At 41.9% G+C, this 18,715-nt stretch overlaps 1 protein-coding gene across 2 annotated transcripts; it reads left to right on the top strand.

Moving 5' to 3' along the window:
• The first annotated feature begins 93 nt into the window (after positions 1 to 93).
• RNF166 (ring finger protein 166) lies at positions 94 to 17,896 on the top strand. Of its 2 annotated transcripts, XM_075189026.1 has the most exons (6): positions 95 to 490; positions 7,145 to 7,301; positions 7,732 to 7,844; positions 9,602 to 9,716; positions 10,999 to 11,106; positions 11,460 to 17,896. In XM_075189026.1, the coding sequence occupies exons 1-6, from the start codon at positions 324 to 326 to the stop codon at positions 11,523 to 11,525; spliced, it is 726 nt and encodes a 241-aa protein (XP_075045127.1). In that variant the 5' UTR covers positions 95 to 323; the 3' UTR covers positions 11,526 to 17,896. The 2 variants fall into 2 exon arrangements, with proteins under 2 accessions (XP_075045128.1, XP_075045127.1); XM_075189027.1 differs by lacking the exon at positions 10,999 to 11,106 and having other exon boundaries at positions 94 to 490.
• Positions 17,897 to 18,715: the final 819 nt, after the last annotated feature.

Here is an 18,715-nt window from a genome sequence, read left to right as displayed (position 1 = left end):
CCATTAAACTTCCCAACTATACCAACAATAACCAAGGGCTGCCCTCACTTAAGATGGCGGACGGCGCTTCACTACACGGTTATCAGAGGAATATGGCGTCAATAGGAGGATAACTTGGATTATTGGGCTCTACTGAGATATAACAGCGTGTCTGTCCCGTCACTGGATGTTCTGTCATTCTTAGATAACGATTTAATAGGGCGAAGGCTTGGAGGGTCTCCATGGTGACGCGCGTCGCGCCAGTGACGTCAGCGGCGCCTGGGTGATGACGTTCAGTGTTTATGTCCCGCTGCAGCCGTTGAGGTGACGGTGCTGTCGCGGTCATGGCCATGTTCCGGAGCCTGGTGTCCTCGTCCCAGCACCGGCAGCATCATTCCCACCAGGGCCCGGCCGCCCCGTCCTCCGCCGACAGCCTGGAGACTCAGTACGGCTGCCCCATCTGCCTGGAGGTGTATTACAAGCCCGTGGCCATCGGTAGCTGCGGACACACGTGAGTAACCGTGGGGGTGGGGGCACAATGGCCGGGGAGAGTGGGCCTAGGTGTGTGCAGGATCCGAGGTAGGGGCCTGAGCCCCAGCATCATAGGGCCCCTGGTTAGTCTGCATCTGGGTCTAACTGTGTGCAGGATCCGAGGTAGGGGCCTGACCCCCAGCATCATAGGGCCCCTGGTTAGTCTGCATCTGGGTCTAGCTGTGTGCAGGATCCGAGGTAGGGGCCTGACCCCCAGCATCATAGGGCCCCTGGTTAGTCTGCATCTGGGTCTAACTGTGTGCAGGATCCGAGGTAGGAGCCTGACCCCCAGCATCATAGGGCCCCTGGTTAGTCTGCATCTGGGTCTAGCTGTGTGTAGGAGCCTGACCCCCAGCATCATAGGGCCCCTGGTTAGTCTGCATCTGGGTCTAACTGTGTGCAGGATCCGAGGTAGGGGCCTGAGCCCCAGCATCATAGGGCCCCTGGTTAGTCTGCATCTGGGTCTAACTGTGTGCAGGATCCGAGGTAGGGGCCTGACCCCCAGCATCATAGGGCCCCTGGTTAGTCTGCATCTGGGTCTAACTGTGTGCAGGATCCGAGGTAGGGGCCTGACCCCCAGCATCATAGGGCCCCTGGTTAGTCTGCATCTGGGTCTAACTGTGTGCAGGATCCGAGGTAGGGGCCTGACCCCCAGCATCATAGGGCCCCTGGTTAGTCTGCATCTGGGTCTAGATCCTGCTGCTCCCCATCCCCAGCCAGGATACCACTGACTGCAAGTACTAACGTCCTTACTGATATGTATGGGCCTTGCTCCGAGCCAAGGGGCTCCCCATCCAGAACACCATAGTAATATTACTGATCCCAGTACAAGTACTACAGAACTACCAGGTACTCCCTTCCATACTGATGTGTATGGGCCTTTCCCCAAGTCCAGGGGCTCCCCATCCCCAGCCAGAATACCATAGTGATAATACTGATCTCAGTACAAGTACTACCAGGTACTCCCTTGCTTACTGGTATAGTATGAGCCTTTCCCTGAGCCCAGGGGCTCCCCATCCAGAATACCATAGTGATATTACTGATCCCAGAACAAGTTCTACATAACTACCAGGAACGCCTTTCCCTGAGCCCAGCGACTCCCCATTCCCAGCCAGCACCCTGTAGTGACATTGTTGATCTCAGTACAGTGTAATGTTGTGGGGTACAGTTTGGTGAGTCCAGTCATCCCCTTAGATGGCAAGGTCCGTGTTCATCGCCATTTAATGGAACGGAATGTTTATCTTTTACCCCCGTGTTGTAGCAATGTTTAATGTTTGTTTGAAGTGGGCGTGGGTGTCTTCCGAGATCACAATGACCCTGTCCACAGAGCACGTGTGGTCTACCAAAGGTTTGGTAAACATGATATTGACGGCACAGACCACATGTCATGGTCTGTGCCGTAACCAGATCAAAACCAAGTTGAGCATTTATGATCATTTGGAGCTCTGCCTGAGACAGCCTTTTGCACCACTATCAAGCAGGCATCAATTGAGTTATTTTTTCATAGAATAATGGTGTTACATCCCTGCTGTATAGTTACAGACATTGCTAGACTTAATGACACAGCGAAACGGGCGGCACATGGTCTGCTTTATATTGGCTGTTCCTTTTTTTCTGTCTACAACTAGTAAATACCTCCTAACATTCCAGTACCTGGCATCAGGACTGGGTGTGGGGAAGTCACAGTATAGGGGTCGTGATCACATCTCTGTGGGGCATGGCCACACCCGCATAAGATATCTCCCTTCCCCTCCAAACACTGCAGCACCTGGTGCACTGTGCCCGTTGTGCTATGAAGAGCAGCTGTGAACAGAAGACACCCCCCTAACATGTCCCCAGGCAGGACAGAGCCCTAAAATCGGCACAGTTGGAAGGTTTGCTTCTATGTGTGACAAAATGATATCACCACCATAATATAAATATTAAAGTGTACCTGTCTCCTGTACACGGTGGAGGCAGGCACTTTGCGGGCTTAAACAATATTATGTGTAGATGACCTGTGCACTTTAAATGATTAAATTGGTCTGCTCAGATATAATAATCATCTATTATTAATACAGTATTTAAAGTAAAATAAATCTAGGCAAAAACAAAATTTAAGTTTCATTTGACCCATTAGTTACTACAGTTTGTAAAAATAAATAAACAAGTGATAATTTCCATAAACATATTTTAATAATAAATGTCGGCCTCATTAGATATTAATATAGTAGATTTGATTGATATATATATATATATAATTTTAAAAAAAATTGTATGCTCAAATCTGCCTGGCCTGTTTCAGACTGACCTTGTATGGGCATTATGATTCCTTTATGTGTACATATGTATTTTGACATTCCGGAGCTCATTACCTGTAATTAATCTAATTTCCACCAGTAACTGGATTTCATACGCAGTCTCTCCATAAGACTGAATAAAGACTCCTGTTTCTCATTTGTAGTTAACCGTAGAACTGCAACTCCCTTGCGTGACAAACTGTTCGCTATAAATACATGGTTTCCTATTTTCAAGATACCTATTTATTTAGTTGTTGGGTGGGCTTTTGCAGGGATGGGAATACTGAGATGCTTTACAAAAAAAACATATTAACCTAATAATTATGATTAATTTACTTATTGAGATGCTGTAATTTACTAATGTACTTTTCTCCAGCCCCAACTCACTTCTACAGACCAGACCCTCTTTTACTGACCCCTGTGTAATTTAGGCCAATTGTACGAGAACCAATCACAGATTGCAACTCATGGATGCAGGGAAGACTGGCACTTGACACTATCCTAGGTTGAAAAGGACACCTAACATCACTTTCAATGCACCATGTCCATAATGTTATATGCAGACCCGACTTCCATCTCCCCCAATGCTTGAGCAAGTATTATGTATATTGAATAATTTACCTCTTTTAAAGAAAACGGAATCCCTTCGCTTTTTTTTGTTTAATTGTATTTCCCACAATAGCACAGAATACAATACAAAAATATCTATTATTATTATTATTGATTATTAATAAAATACCAAGCTATTGAGTACTGTTGTACTATGAGAGAACAACATTATCTGCAGAACACTAAATGACACCTAGGAGTTCACAGTGAAGGATTAAAACAAACAAACAAACAGATTTAATGAAGACAGTGATTCATATAACTCACTTGCTCCCATCAGGCTGGCAAAATATTACTACTTTCCAGTTAAACTGTTCCCATCCCTTACACACTGTGAAGCCAGCCAGTTTGTCCGCTTGACCAGTATTCAGTCTATCAATGCACTAGTGATGTCATTGAGGCACAAAATGCCTCGTGCCTCAGTACTGCCACTAATTCCTTTCGACCAGATAGGCTGCAGTAACGTGAATAAAAATACCTGTCTCCCCTAGGGTGTAGGCAACGGGTACAAATTAATCTATATTGTATTCATAGTGTCTTCTGCCTGCAGAGGAAGCTTGTCTGTGGTTTTCAAAACCAAGGAGTATGAATCATATTTAACCATGTGGGAAAAAAACCTATATTCTTCCATCAATATTTTATGCTTTGGAAGATTAAGAAGCTGCCGTGGAATGTATGACTTCTGTATCGATCTATACAGACACCTTAGGGTACAAGTCTCTTGGTTATATTTGGTCTGATACATATTGTATTAAAGGTCACACTTTATTTCTTGTAAGCAGTATTTTAATTCAAGTGACGTTAATGCGATTGCCTTGTCCTGTGCTCAGTGACGTGACAAATGCTATTTTCTCCTTGTTGCAGCAAAATATAAATTTAAGCATTTATGGTGAGACTTAATATTATTAAAATACTCAATCTTGTCTTGCGCAGTCAGCAGGTCCTATTGCAGTGAGTAGTAATAGAGGCATGCTTTTAGTCTGCTAGGGAGCTGGTGTTTTATGACTCTTATCTAACTATCATGTTCGGCTTTTAGTAACCAGAACTACATTTAGTTGTGCATCATTTCCTCTTTTATAAACTGTTGTTGGCAGTGTTTTTTTTTTTGTAAGAAAAAATGGCGACAGAACTCGCATCACGTAGTCAATCACTATACACACACCCACACACGTCAGTTGTGTAACGAAACATAAAGGTCGCCGCCCGCAGTAAGCACTCGGCGCGAGAATACACGACCAATCACAAGCTGATCAGCACCACAAGCTGAGCAGCAGACGATGTACGCATGCATCGGACTGGACACACAAGCAGCCTGCATGCACCGTTTAATGATTTTGCTGCCGACCTGCTACGCTCGACAGGGTGATTCAAGTCCACGTGGACCAAACATCAAATGTTCAAAAGTTACTTTTAAAACTTGGAAAAAGCGTTGAAAAAAGGTGCCGGAACTCAGTTACGGTCAGTTCTATGACAAAAAAAAATAACTGTTTGTTGGTATGTAATGCAGCACTGGTGTGAGTGGCAATGTTCTTACCACAGAGGAGATATATAGTTTTATGTTCTGTCTGATCAGGCTATGAACAAAGGGAACGCGTCTCCTCTTTGTCTGCTATATGTCATTGTTTGGACCCACCACAGGGGCGCACGCAGCGGTGCTTCTTTGACAGCGCCGCGGCTGCTGTATAGGACAGTGCCGCTATGGTGGGCCAGGGCCAGTTAGCGCAGGGGGGGTTTCTGGAGACTCAGAAACCCCCCCTGCTTGCGCCACTGCACCATGCCACTAAATCTCCTTCACACTCACAAGATGCTGTTGGGGGATTATCACACTTGTGTAAGATTTACTGGAAGGCTTTACAAGGGGGATTAGAGTATTATGAGACAGAGATTAATACAATGCCCCATAATCTGTGTAGAGGCTGTGCTGCAGTAAAATATTATTTGTTAATCTCTTATTATGTACATTGAACAAATACAAAGTTAAAAGTAGGGTTTTTGTGTCTAGTGCCCTGTAATCTATCTGCGCACACTGCTGGTCAGTATGGTACAGAATCCCTGCGTATCTCTGAGATGTGAGGGAAAGGAGATTTGAGAAAACACATTGGTGCAATGTGTCTCCATGACTATCCTAGAGATCCCTGGGGCTCCTCGCGGCTAAATTAACTCCCCTCGCTGAATGCACGGGCCAATCACAGCACACTGGGTTGGAATTTACTTGCCCGTGAGGTGCCACGATGTGTCTCAGGAACAGTCTACGTCGCGCCAGAGATTTTTCCCTATAGAAATGCGACAATGTGTCGATTTTAGCAACGTATGCAGCCAGACCTCGCGGCTAAGTGACTCTGCCCCATTGAATGCATGGGCCAATCACAGCACACATTCAGCTCAACCACAGACCTCACTAAGAAGCCTTCCCGGGCCATGCTCCATTGTCCTCTGCTCTTCCACAGTCTCCTAATCTTACTCCTCCGACCAAACTAGAGGCCTCACTTATCTATTGAATTACCCTATACATAGTTCAGCAGGAAGCCTGTAAAAGCGTGTCCACACTGAACTAGGGTGACCTCCCGGACACCTGAGAGAACAGACATTTATCCCATAAGGCAGTGGTTCCCAAACTGGGTGCCACGGCTCCCTGGGCTGCCATTGCAGTCTCACTGGGGTGCCGCGGCTATGGATGGTGGTAAGCAAGGCAGGGGCAACTTGGTAATTATTTTGACTTGCGGGTGCCTTGAAAAAATTAGAAACCCTGAGGGTGCCTCGGAACAGAGAAAGTTTGGGATCCACTACCATAAGGGCTGCCAGGCGGTCTTGGATGTGACATGATGATGCAATCATATAGTCAATCCCCACTTTTGTAATCAGGGGTGCGACAATGAAATTGGTGACATCATGCGCCATGCTCCACCCCCTTGATAATGCGAGTGGTATCATCGGGTCACAAACGCCACTCTTCACCCCTCTCATCCGCGTGTGTGGGAGCTGTGAAATGTAGGTAAGTATGATTTATGGTGCAGGATCAGCCTACTCTTATTGTAAACCTGCTTTGTGGCGTTCAGATCCACGGAGAGCCCAAAGCTGCAGAGCACATTGGCACCGTTATCTGGGCAGTGGGTTGTGGGACTTGAAGGCATTTTTATTGGTGAACCATGAGCAAGAAGTTCAGTGGAAAAAGTGGTTTGTGCATTGTTATTAGCACAAATTTAATGCCATTAATAATGTACATATATAGTACAAAAAGTAGCTCAACTTTTAAACACACATCCACAATTCAACAAATGGGTGAATTTTGTTAATAACAATATAAAGTGAACACAAATAAGCCCTACTAATACCCTGCAGACCTGACCACTTCTTGGAAAGGATCAGGGCAGGAAATGTTACTAGATAATTAGTATTGGAGAGATGATATTTTTACAGTTAGCAGACCAGAGACCGCCTAATAGCCGTAGTGTCATTGTGAATAATTATACTATTTTCTATAAGGTTCTTTCTATTTTTTTCACGGACAGAGTTTTTGGTTTCTGGCTTTTGCAAAGGATCATGGGAAGTGTAGTATAGCAAGAGCTGCCTTGCTGAAGGGTGTAAACACTAATACATTATTCCTCTATCTATTTCTCTATCTTCTATTGTTAATGTCTTCCTCTTATTTTGCTGATAATTCTCTGTGGCCTCCATGATGTTGTCTCCATCTAACTGGCCACACTTTGTTGGAGTAGTCATGTGACGAAGGGACCGTTCTCTTTCAGGTTTTGCGGTGAATGTTTGCAGCCATGTCTCCAGGTCCCGTCGCCCCTCTGCCCACTTTGTCGCATGCCCTTTGATCCAAAGAAAGTGGAGAAAGCCTCCAATGTAGACAAGCAGCTCTCTTCATATAAAGCCCCTTGCAGAGGGTGTAGTAAGAAGGTAAGTTCTGTAGCTTACACAGCAGTGGTTCCCGTAAACTGCCATAGAGTGTACAGCCAGGACCCTGATCATTAGATAAAGTGCCAGGACTTGGTGTACACATCATGGAGGCGTTGTGTGGGCTGGATCCATACTTGTGAGTATTAAGCCCATCGGTTCACAACGGAGGCCAAAATAAGCCCCACCCAAATCTGCACAAACCCCGCCCAGAAACACCCACTTTGTCGAAACTCCACCTTGTTCTGTAAGCCCCGTCCCTTTTATGGCCCTTGAATTGGGACAGCATTGTGCCTCCGTGATGGGTCTGGTTTGTTTAGTGAATAGCCTGCATTCTCGGTGGTACTGGATTAGCCCAAACAATGGCTGCCTCCATGGTGCATCAGCAGTGGGTATACTTTAAATCCTGATTCTTCCATGTTGTCCTCTGCAGGTGACCCTCGCAAAGATGAGATCTCACATTTCGTCTTGTGCCAAGGTCCAAGAACAGATGGCCAACTGTCCAAAGTTCGTTCCTGTAGTCCCAACATCTCAACCTATTCCCAGGTATTGATTGGTCATGTTGGAGTGTGGGATCAATAAACACAAGTCTATAAGTGGTCTGTGGTGTGAAGGCGTGAGGTTATAATTCATTGTCTTATTTTCTGAATAAACGTCCCTACTTGGTAGAACTGGTAACTCTATAGGGGGATAACTGGTAAACTTTTCAATGCTTTTTGTCCTATATCAGCACCCTTTGGTCTCAATGGCTGCAAAACAATAATTAGGTTTATTACGGCTGTTATTTATAGTTTAGAGAATCTGTAGGAAGCTTGTTTAGTGAATTGAACAACTGTTATCAGCAGGGGTACAAGCCTTCCACAGAGACACAGCAGACTTGCACACAAGGTATCCCCAAGACAATAAATTAATTTTCAGCACGCCGTCTGTTGCTGCGCTAGCCACAGGTGTCAATTCCCCAGCATGCGGTAGTTGTAAAGCAGCTTTAGCTGTATTACAGACTATTTACAGAACTTTATAGCTACAATCATTATTATTATTATTAATATTTATTTATAAGGCGCCACAAGGCATCCGCAGCGCCGTACAGAGACAAACAAAATCACAATACAATGGGAGACAGCACAGTACAGTAAACACAGCAACTCAGTACGCTCAATGCACAGCTAGAGAGGGCGGGGAAGGGGGAGGGAGGATCCGCAAACGACGGGGCCCAAGAACTATAACTATATGTATAGAAAATGACTTATTGTTTACATGTGGCCATGTGGTCATTATTAAATTTCACAGTTTCACTTTTCACAAAGATCTCGGTTACCTTAACCATTTCTAATGGGAGGAGAGAGGCGGAGAGATGGCAGTCTGGGCACATCAATGGCTTTTGCGCTGTGTATTCTATTATAACAGGCTAGTATCTGATCCTACAAATGGCTATAAAAATCAGTGTTACAAAAAATAATTCACAATCTGCAGGATTATTTTATTACCATTATATTTTTTCTTCATTATTGATTAAATGGACAACTAAACAGTAAAATTCTCATAGGTAAAACTTGATTAAGTTAGAGGAAAAACTCCCTCCAACCAAGTGACCCTGAAGTTACTGCCTGAATAGGGGTCGTAGTACTAACACTCTGTATTTTCCAATTGTTCCACTCATAGGAGTGGGGAAAAATGGAAATTCAGATTGATGTTTTTTTTACTGTTTGTGACCTTCTTGGTCCTGAATTTCTGCTTCAGTATCCTCACCCTTCATAAAATATGGCAAAAAGCCCATTCCACAGCCCTTATACTGCTATCTGAGTGTCGATGCAGGGCAAAAAGCTCAAATGGATAGCATAGCATACCAGTTATTCCCTTTCAACCATGCAGTGATATCCTTGTATGTGGATCTACCAATCTATACAAAGTTTCTGTAAGTAAGACAATACAGGCCAGTCATTGAGTCTTGTAGTTCTATGCTGTCCCAGAGTGATATAAAAATAGACACTTTTCGCTTTTCTACAATGCAAATGTCAACGAAAACATTATACAGTCAGTGCTGAGCTGCTACTTCACTGGTGTAAATACTTCAGATATTACATGTGCATTATGTAGCCCTCTGATATTCATGTTTTATTAATGTCCGTAATGTGTTTACTTGATCTTAAACATATGTTGGGAAAAAACAAAGTTATTTATCTGTATTTGACATCTTGCATAAGGTCTACATTAAATTATTACTTTTTTTTTTGTATTTATGGTATATTTGTAGTTATTCCTGCTCTTGAAGTCACCATGTGTCGTTGTCCTCTCTTTACCAGTAATATCCCTAACCGTTCCACCTTTGTGTGTCCATACTGTGGAGCCCGAAACCTGGACCAGCAAGAACTGGTGAAACATTGCATGGAGAACCATAGAAGTGACCCCAATAAAGTGGTATGTGTGAGACCTCCGCACTGACATAGAGGACTAAGGGGTGACCATAGGAGGGGGGACAACAAACCACATTAGTCCATCTATACATTACTTTGTCCATAACCATGTGCTGCAGACTTCCCATTACCATTTTAGCTGAAGATAAGATAAGATATTTATCTGCCCCATAAAGCACAGGAACATGGCACACCTGTCTTTACATAATATAAAACTGCTGCTGAGTCTGTCGCATATACCTCATTTGCATACTGAAGCCACTGTCATTAGGCAGGATGTATTAATTGTCATGGTAGGAGACTAGTTATACTGGAGCTGTCACGAACACACGGTAGCCATGAATATTATTCAGTCACTGGCTCCTAGCATATTGCTAGGCTTCATATTAATACAGCTCACAAAATGTAAGCCCCACTGTGTGTAGAGGACAAAAGAGAAATAATAATAATATATAAGTATAGTGTGCTGGATTAGAAGTTGTGAGATAATTCTGACAGGTGCAGTTTGTAGCAGTATTCCGACAAATTATTGATTTAATTACGTTTGCAGGACTCCTTGTTTGAGAAACACTGGTACTCCCAAACTGTAAAGAATCTTTGTTACCAGGATGTTATTTGAGAAAGTAAATATCCTAAAAAGTTGTGTGATGTTCTGGACACTGGGTGGCGCTGTTCTATATGACTGATACCTTGGCAGAGAAACATATATGGCAGCATTTACTCATATTAATACGATTATCCTGATAGGTATGAAAAATATGTAAAATTCATATAATTCATTACCTGATTTATTTATTTTATTTATTCTGTATGGAATTGTTAATATATATAATATAATGTATTGTGTCATGATGTGGATTTGGCCATTTAAATAGAGAAATGTGTTGTTTACAGTACACTTATAACCTATACATTGGAGGCAGCATTTGTGGCCAGAACCAATATTTCCTAAGAATGGCCCTTCAGTAAGACAGTCATGTGACCCAGCCGGTCACATGCGACAGTCACATGCGCCAACCATCTGTAATGTACGCTGACCAGATCAGTTTATTTATCCAGAGAATCCTGTTGAGTATTAAATGCCATGAAAATCAATGTAATCAGCACTGCCCCGGTATATGTGTGTGTGGTTTATGCATTCATCTGGTCAGTCTTACCACACCGGGCAGATATCATTCATGATTTGGTGCTTTCCCAGTGGCCGCCATCATTAGCCGATCGCTTCAATCTATATATTGCTCTAATCCCTGCTCGTTTGGTGACACGTTTTGTGCTATGGCTCCTAGGTGTGCCCCATATGTTCAGCAATGCCATGGGGGGATCCCAGCTATAAGAGTGCCAATTTTCTGCAGCACCTGCTCCACCGGCATAAATTCTCTTACGACACATTTGTGGTATGTATCTCTCTCTAGGGATGGAAATAATGTGCGTATGTACCGTCTAGTCTCACAGTCAGTGGATGGAACAGCTAAGAGCAGACGTGTCCATCTTTTCTGGAGTGTTGGGTGTTACGTAGGTTTATTAAATATCCTCAGCACTTAAATATTTGCGATTAACGCCTAGCAGTGCTTATGTTTTAATTGCATATAATGTTATTAATTTTGCTGTTAGTGACTTTTATAGGTCTATTCCTAGCGCCTTAAGACATTTAGCACTATTCTCAATTCACTAACCCATTAATAGACTTGCTGCCCTTTTGCGGAGCTTTTACTAAATGTTTCCTCAATCTTCGCTCTCTGTGTTCCAGGATTACAGCATCGATGAGGAAGCCGCCTTACAAGCAGCACTCGCTCTATCGCTGTCCGAGAACTGAAGACTTTGTTTAGGCGACAGGTTCCCCTTCTCGGTGTTGTTAACCACGGCCGAGGCTTGTACATTCCTTCCAGAACTAGCTAATCACTTTTCCTTTCTCCCCTCGCACCTTTTATTTTACTAGTAATTATTATTAGTAAGGTGGAATCTTTTAGGAATTGCAAAACGAAAACGTTAGGCCGGAACTGGTTTTTAGTGCAATTGAAGAGGGAAGCGGGGCTCATGGTGCTGACCGATCCCCCGATTCTCTTTTAAATTTTTAAAAAAACGTTTATTGAATTTTATCTGATTGAACAAGGCAGTGTACAGAATAAAGATTCATAAATCACAAAGCGTGACTGGTCAGAATAAAGGGAAAGGAAGAGGGCTCACGCTGGTATTTAAATAACGATAAACAGAAAAGCACATGGGGGAAGCCCCAGGTCCCTGGCGGATAAATGTAGACTTAATGTGCCCAGGTTTCTAGAGTCTAAAGAAAGGTATTGTAGGTGTCCTTTAACTAAAGCAGTTTTTCGGCAGACACCAGATACGTTTCTGTTTAACTGCAGGAAAGGGCACAAAGGGAACTAGATGGGTAAGTATTTGGAAACCACCTATAGGGGCCGTATACCACCTAAAAAGGAGTTTGTGGTATGACTCTAATGCAGGAAAATTTAGAGAACAATAAAGAAGCATACTGGGTCAATAGAGGTGCTCGTGTTGTGTAGACTGTGAGTGCAGCCATCTTGCAAAAGCAACATGCGTTCACTAAGAACTAGAGACCATTCTGTGGTACGTTGCTCCTAGTGAACTGATTGGCTGCCTCTACCTTGTTTACGCCACATGTGCATTTTAGAGAATAAGTCAACCTCTTCATTCTTCAGTGATGTCTTAATAAAATTAGGGGCAGAATGAGGATAGATTTACCCTCCCGTTACATTACCCTGTACCAGTCACCTACATTCCGTGGAGGTATTTTCTGTGCTAGATCAGTATTCAGCCTAACGCTTTCTTAGGAACTGTTAATATCGCTGTGACATCAGGCACAGAGTGCCTCCGTGATGTCGCTTGTGACCTGTTCTGAATATTGGCTAACCACACGGTGTGTAGGTGACTGGTGGTGCTCCATATACTGCCTTCCCACTGCCTATCCGATGGAGATTTGACGGCACCAACCTGCGTTATGAAACATACTCCAGGGAGGTCAGCCCTTTGGCCCTGCACTGGGCGCTGCATGATGAGAGTCCAGCAACAGAAGGATTACAGTAGCTTTAATTGGTAAATTCTGTGAAGCTTCCACCTTGAAGCAGCCGCGGTACCACTTCACCTGGGCAGGTGTTTCTGTACATAGAGAAAGCAAATTACTGTGGGACTGTTGGACCCCTGACTGTACAGTGCACCTACACCGATGGTGAACCATGTGGTACAGCTGCTGTCCACCATTTATCTCTGGGTGATCAGCTAATGGTCTGAGCTTCTGGTGTGATACACAACTGGGGATCTCACTAGAGCACTGCAGGAGACCTCTTCCAGTTTGATCCAATGCCAAGACCGGGCCATGCCAACCAGATGTCATTGGCCTCCGTCAAACTGGAGAGCTCATTTAAGTTTAGTGGTAGAAAGGATTTTTACCCTGACGCTGGGAGCCAGTTGAGCTAAGACTGGCCAATATGGCAAGACAGAAATGGATGGGTAAGACACAAAATATATATATAAAGAGGTGTCTATGGGGGAAAGTAAGGGACAATGGGGAATGTATGGAAACCCATAGCATCCAGACATTTGTTTTTATGTTTGTAAACTACTACAAAACGACGGACTCTGATTGGATGCTATGTGTTACCTGTGTAGCCGTTTCATTTTGTTCACTTCTGAATATAGCCAGCACCAAATATGAACCTGTCTGGTCATGGTGCCATGACGTAACTCCTGCAGTGCTTTAGGCTGTTGTTACACAGAGATTAAGGGTTGTCACTGGCATTTTATACTGGCTTTTAAGATTTTGGCATTTTTACTGTATTAGTGTTTAGCTTTGCTATTTTATAGTGTACAAAAAAAATGTAATATAAATTAAGGGGGGGGGGAATCACCTTATTATTCATAACGCAATGTCTGTGTTTGATTAGTAACAACAATATTTTTATGGAACATGAAATCTCAGAAAACTATTTTTTTGTTTTGCAGCTGTAGGGTAGGTGGTTTCCAAATCTGGTACAGTTCAAGGAGAAAGGTTCCTATTTTGTTTCTGTTTATATTGTATGTTTGTTGTTTTACTTGTTTTTCTATCGGGCGATCGTTGTTGTTTTTTTTTTGTTTTTTATTATTATTATTATTATTATTATTATTATTATTGTTTATTTATTTTATAATTCCTCCAAATTTCACAAAATTTCTAATATGATGTCTTCTTTTTGGCACGTTGGCGATACATTATCACACCGTGCCACAACCACAACTTTTCTTTGGATAGGAATATTTATGAACTTGTTTTTTGACTATAAAGTCCCCTGTCCCCCTCTTGTGCTTTTTACCAGGGAACGGTCACTAGTTTTTTCAATTTTAACTTTAAACACAAGATTACCGCTTTTCTCAGCTACAGGTTGTCTGACCGATCTGGTCAGCTGGAGGCTTAAGAATATCATGGTCTCATTATTGATGTGCACACCAGTGCTAATAATTTGGCTGCTTATGAAATCTAACATGTGTCTTGTGTACATTGATTTCAATAGGACAACCTTGAGCAAAAATGCACAGTGCAGGCCCTTGACGCTTGTAAAACTCTTAAATGGAACTTGTACCCATCACCTACTCACATTCCAAACTAATCTTTGCACAAATGTATCGCTTGATGAATTTCTATTGTACAGGTCACCTTCATATTTAAAGAGACAAAAAAAGTCCCCGTTGTGGTACTAAATTATGGCTAGGTTTGTCATGCACATCTCTCCCACTGAATCTCGTTCAACACCCAGTGTTGTCATCGGTTCAAAACAGGAATAAAACTAGCTTACAGACCGCTTTAGATAAGCATAGAACTGCTAGTTGAGAAGTATGTATTTCTTGCCATGTTTGTAGACTTCAAGGGCATGTTCCCCCAAACAAGGATTTTCATACCATTGAAAACCTTTTGTAATCCAGTATTTGTTCAAAGTTTTGGGATTATTTTTTTTAAATGACTAATTATTAAAACGTGAAGTCTCAACAGCTCTGTCTATGCGTTCAGAAAGCTGAGCACTTCTTTCAACAAAGCTTCACCATGAATACTATGGAACCTTTCAGATAGCAACATTTGGAATATTTATGTCACTTGATGAATCCTAAACCGTTTTTTTAAGTAGTGAACACTCAAAAATGTTACATATAACTTGTTAGATCCCCTTTAAATAAGCATGAATAAGGACACCGTCCTGTGATTCAGACATGCATAGACTTGAAGCGGCTTGCCCCTATGGGTTTCTCTGTTGTATAATATTTTGTTTTATAGATATGTTTTATGACTGCGTTGTGGTTTTAGGTGCATGTTTATTCATTTCTTCTTTTATGTTGGAATGCTAGTTAGCTGATATGCTCCCTTTTTGGGGATGTTAATGCTGCATGTCCGCTTATTACCCGGCTGTCTGTTCATAGTCATGTGTGCTCATATGCCCTCTGAGCACTGAAAGAAATACATGTAGCCTCATTCTAAAGGATATGCCATTATGGGTAGTGTTCATAGTTACAAGGTCTCATTTGGAAGCAAAGTTCAGTTTTTAGAGATTTAAACAAAGCCGGCAAAGTGAAAGGAACATAATAAAGGGGGCGATTAATGGCTGCAAGTAGCAGTTTATACATTACGTACACATAGGTGTTGTATCTTAGTATAACCTGCAGGTGGCACTGTAGCTTTTGATACTTACAGTAAGCAATAGCCAGAGTGAACAGGACCACCTAGAAGGTACCACATCCCAAAGAGATTTGATTCATTAAATCATGCTTTACCTGAGTATGTTATAGATGTATCTCTTACTGTGAGTACCCTTGTTATAAGGAGGTCTAACCTCTTTAATATTATATTATAAAGTTTACACTAATTTAAAGATTATTTATTTATGGTCAGGGGTATTGTTCATCCATTTGGATTGACAAGGCAGGGGACAGTTTTCATATATTTCTTCAGAATTCCCCACACACCCTAGAGAAGATCTTTGACAGGCCTTCTCCCCTAAGCAGGTTATTATATATCGTACTTCAGTCAAATTGTATTGACATTACTTGACCACAGATTTGGAAAGGTTTGGTTGAATGTGTCCAGATAGGCTCAAGAAAATATCCAGGAGTTGTGTGGCCAAGTTTAGGCATAACTAAACTGGATGCCCCCCCTACGGATTCCTCCCCAAATCTAATGCAAAGTATAACCATGGAGAGAGCCTGTGAGTCTGTGTAGTGGGCGGAGCCACCTAGGGAGGGGTGGAAGCTGCTGTAGCGGGGCCCAAAATTCCTCTTGGCAACCCTGGTCCCAGAATGCACTGCAGGAGATCCACAGGTCACCCGCGGTAAACAGTCCTTGTGCAATATGATACAATGCAGTGAGCAGACAATCCAAAATATATTGCATCTGACCCGTATGGGCATTAGTGTATATAATAAAAGCTGCTTTAAGAGGGCATTGCTGCTTTAAGTTGTATAGTCTTTCTCTGCTGGGCTACTCATTATTTTATAAAACATGAAATCCCCTCTGTCATATTCTGCAGACTGTCAATGGTCACCATTTGTCCTTTTATCCTCTGTGCATTACTGTTTATTCACCTATAGAGGGCAGCAGAGATTGCATGCATGTATGATTTTACTACTTGCATTTATTTAACTTTGTTTACAAGCTGGTGAAATATGGTGCAGTTACCATGGGTTAAAATAACAGTGTTTAACCTTTCTTGGATGTTTGTTTTAATTTGACAAGTGTTACACAGTATCCTCTAATTCTTGTACAATTTGTTAATCAGCTTTGCAAAGCCCAAGTACCAGTTTTTGGCCTACCTACACAAATCCTTGTAGAGTTGTACAGTCCGGTGCACATCTTCAACAGGTACCTGTGTACATTACATTAAGTGTGCATGAAAAAACAATCTCTTACCTCAACCGAACAATGCAAATATGTCTTATTTTCATTGCAGTGGGTATTTCACTGTTTCTGCTCTGTCCATGGTCATTTCTTTTACTGTAGTGAAATTGTTTGTCATAAATTAGTTTGTGGACACCAGTTCTTGTAGACATAGGAGTCCTGGGGGTTAATTTATTAAGCTGCATGTTTGAAAAGTGGAGATGTTGCCTATAGCAACCAATCAGATTCTAGCTGTCATTTTGTAGAATGCACTAAATAAATAATAACTAGAATCTGATTGGTTGTTATAGGCAACATCTCCACTTTTTCAAACCCACAGCTTGATAAAATCACCCCCTAGACTGGATATCTAAAGTTCAAAAGGATCATTCTGTCTAAAATGAAAGAAGTTGTTTTACTAGTTACATTCACAAATATGCAGCAAAGAGTTTTAAAGATCCTCAGAAATAAATCTATTTGAGATAAAGTATTGATATTGAGGGGGAAAATATTGAAATCTGCTTTATTTATATATTTTAAAACAAACAATAAGCGGAAATAGAACTGTTAATGACATTGATCATAATGCAGCATGATATAACATTAATACGATATTACATTAATCTTTCTATTAATGCTATAAGTTTGATGGTTTTCAACCAATGTAGCCCAACCTTGATCTGTGTGGGATCCAAAACAATTATTATGTACAAAGTACAAGCAACATTATGATCTTTATAGGAGATCTGATCACATTAGTAGCCGACCACTGTCTCGATATCAGCTTTTGTATTTGTGAATGTTACAAGATGCATTTCATTCTAGGTAGTTTTCTATCTCCTTTCTACTAGCCCTGCAATTATCGGTTGATTTGATTGGTCTGTGACCACATGTGACTCCAAAGCATTCATACTCACTGTAAGGACCAATCCATCCAATGAACCCCCCTGTATATTGTACTGTAACCTGGACATGCTTAGGTCCAGAAACGTTCATTGTGTCACTTTAAAGCGTCTCATACAGATGGAGGCAGGGGCCTCTGTTTGACGGAGGGTGGGGCGGGGTTGGGTGAGGGATTGCAAGGATTTCATTTTTTCGAACCCCTGTTTCCTCCCAAATTGTGTGGGTGCACATGTGAATATATTGTCTGTCTGTGTGTAGTTATTACACTGTGTCTCTGTTACTTGTTTTATTTTGCGGAACATGCTGAATACTAGAAGTTTTGATGATGATAAACACTGTTTTTTGGAGTAAAAACAATTTATTATGTATTTGTAGCAAAACCATTTTTCTCAGTAAAATGCAGTTTCATTCCACCCGTGTGCATTTGTCCTTTATTTTCATAATGTCTGAAAAGTACTAAAATCTAAAACGCATAACATGCAGCAGAATGCAATAATCTATTCACCACAGACTAGAAACAAGGGACAACACTGAGGCACACATTAGCAGGGCAGCATGGTGGCTTAGTGGTTAGCACTTCTGTCTCACAGCACTGGGGTCATGAGTTCGACTCCCGACCATGGTCTTATCTGTGTGGAGTTTGTATTCTCCCTGTGTTTTCGTGGGTTTTGTATGGGTGCTCACCCCCAGTGGTTGAAAAATATACCCTTTGGTCATTTCACTTGTATTGGGCACAACTGCACCAATGTTGAGGCTTATCTTCATCGAGTGCTTAGAAGAAACAATTGTTGATAAGGCCTTCAGCAAGTTAACTACAACAGATTGTGAGATTTTATTAGATTACAAAAACAAAAATAATGCAGAAATTTAATCCAACAACAAACAAAAATAAACATGAAAAAGGAAATGAGAATATTTACTTTATATCAGAATACTCCAATGGAGCGCATGATCCCAAGAAAATACTCAAAAACATTGGCACATTATGCAAAAGGATGAGATCGTAGCCGCATATTACCCAACTATCCTAAACCACTCTTCAGCAAAACCAAAGACCTTCAAAAAAAACTCTGGTATCCAACCATATTAAATATAAAATCAACAAAAAAGACAATTTGCTCAGTAATGAAAACAAAACACCATGGATTTAATACTCTGGCTACTGCAACAATTGTAAATTGTTAAATTGCTGAAGCACTAAATCTATCCTTCAATATCAATCAACTCATAAT

The sequence above is a fragment of the Mixophyes fleayi genome, chromosome 10 (genome assembly GCF_038048845.1).
Source record: "Mixophyes fleayi isolate aMixFle1 chromosome 10, aMixFle1.hap1, whole genome shotgun sequence".
NCBI lineage: Eukaryota > Metazoa > Chordata > Amphibia > Anura > Limnodynastidae > Mixophyes > Mixophyes fleayi.
Note: the sequence above shows the minus strand (reverse complement) of the source record. Positions and strands in the feature narration are given on the sequence as shown.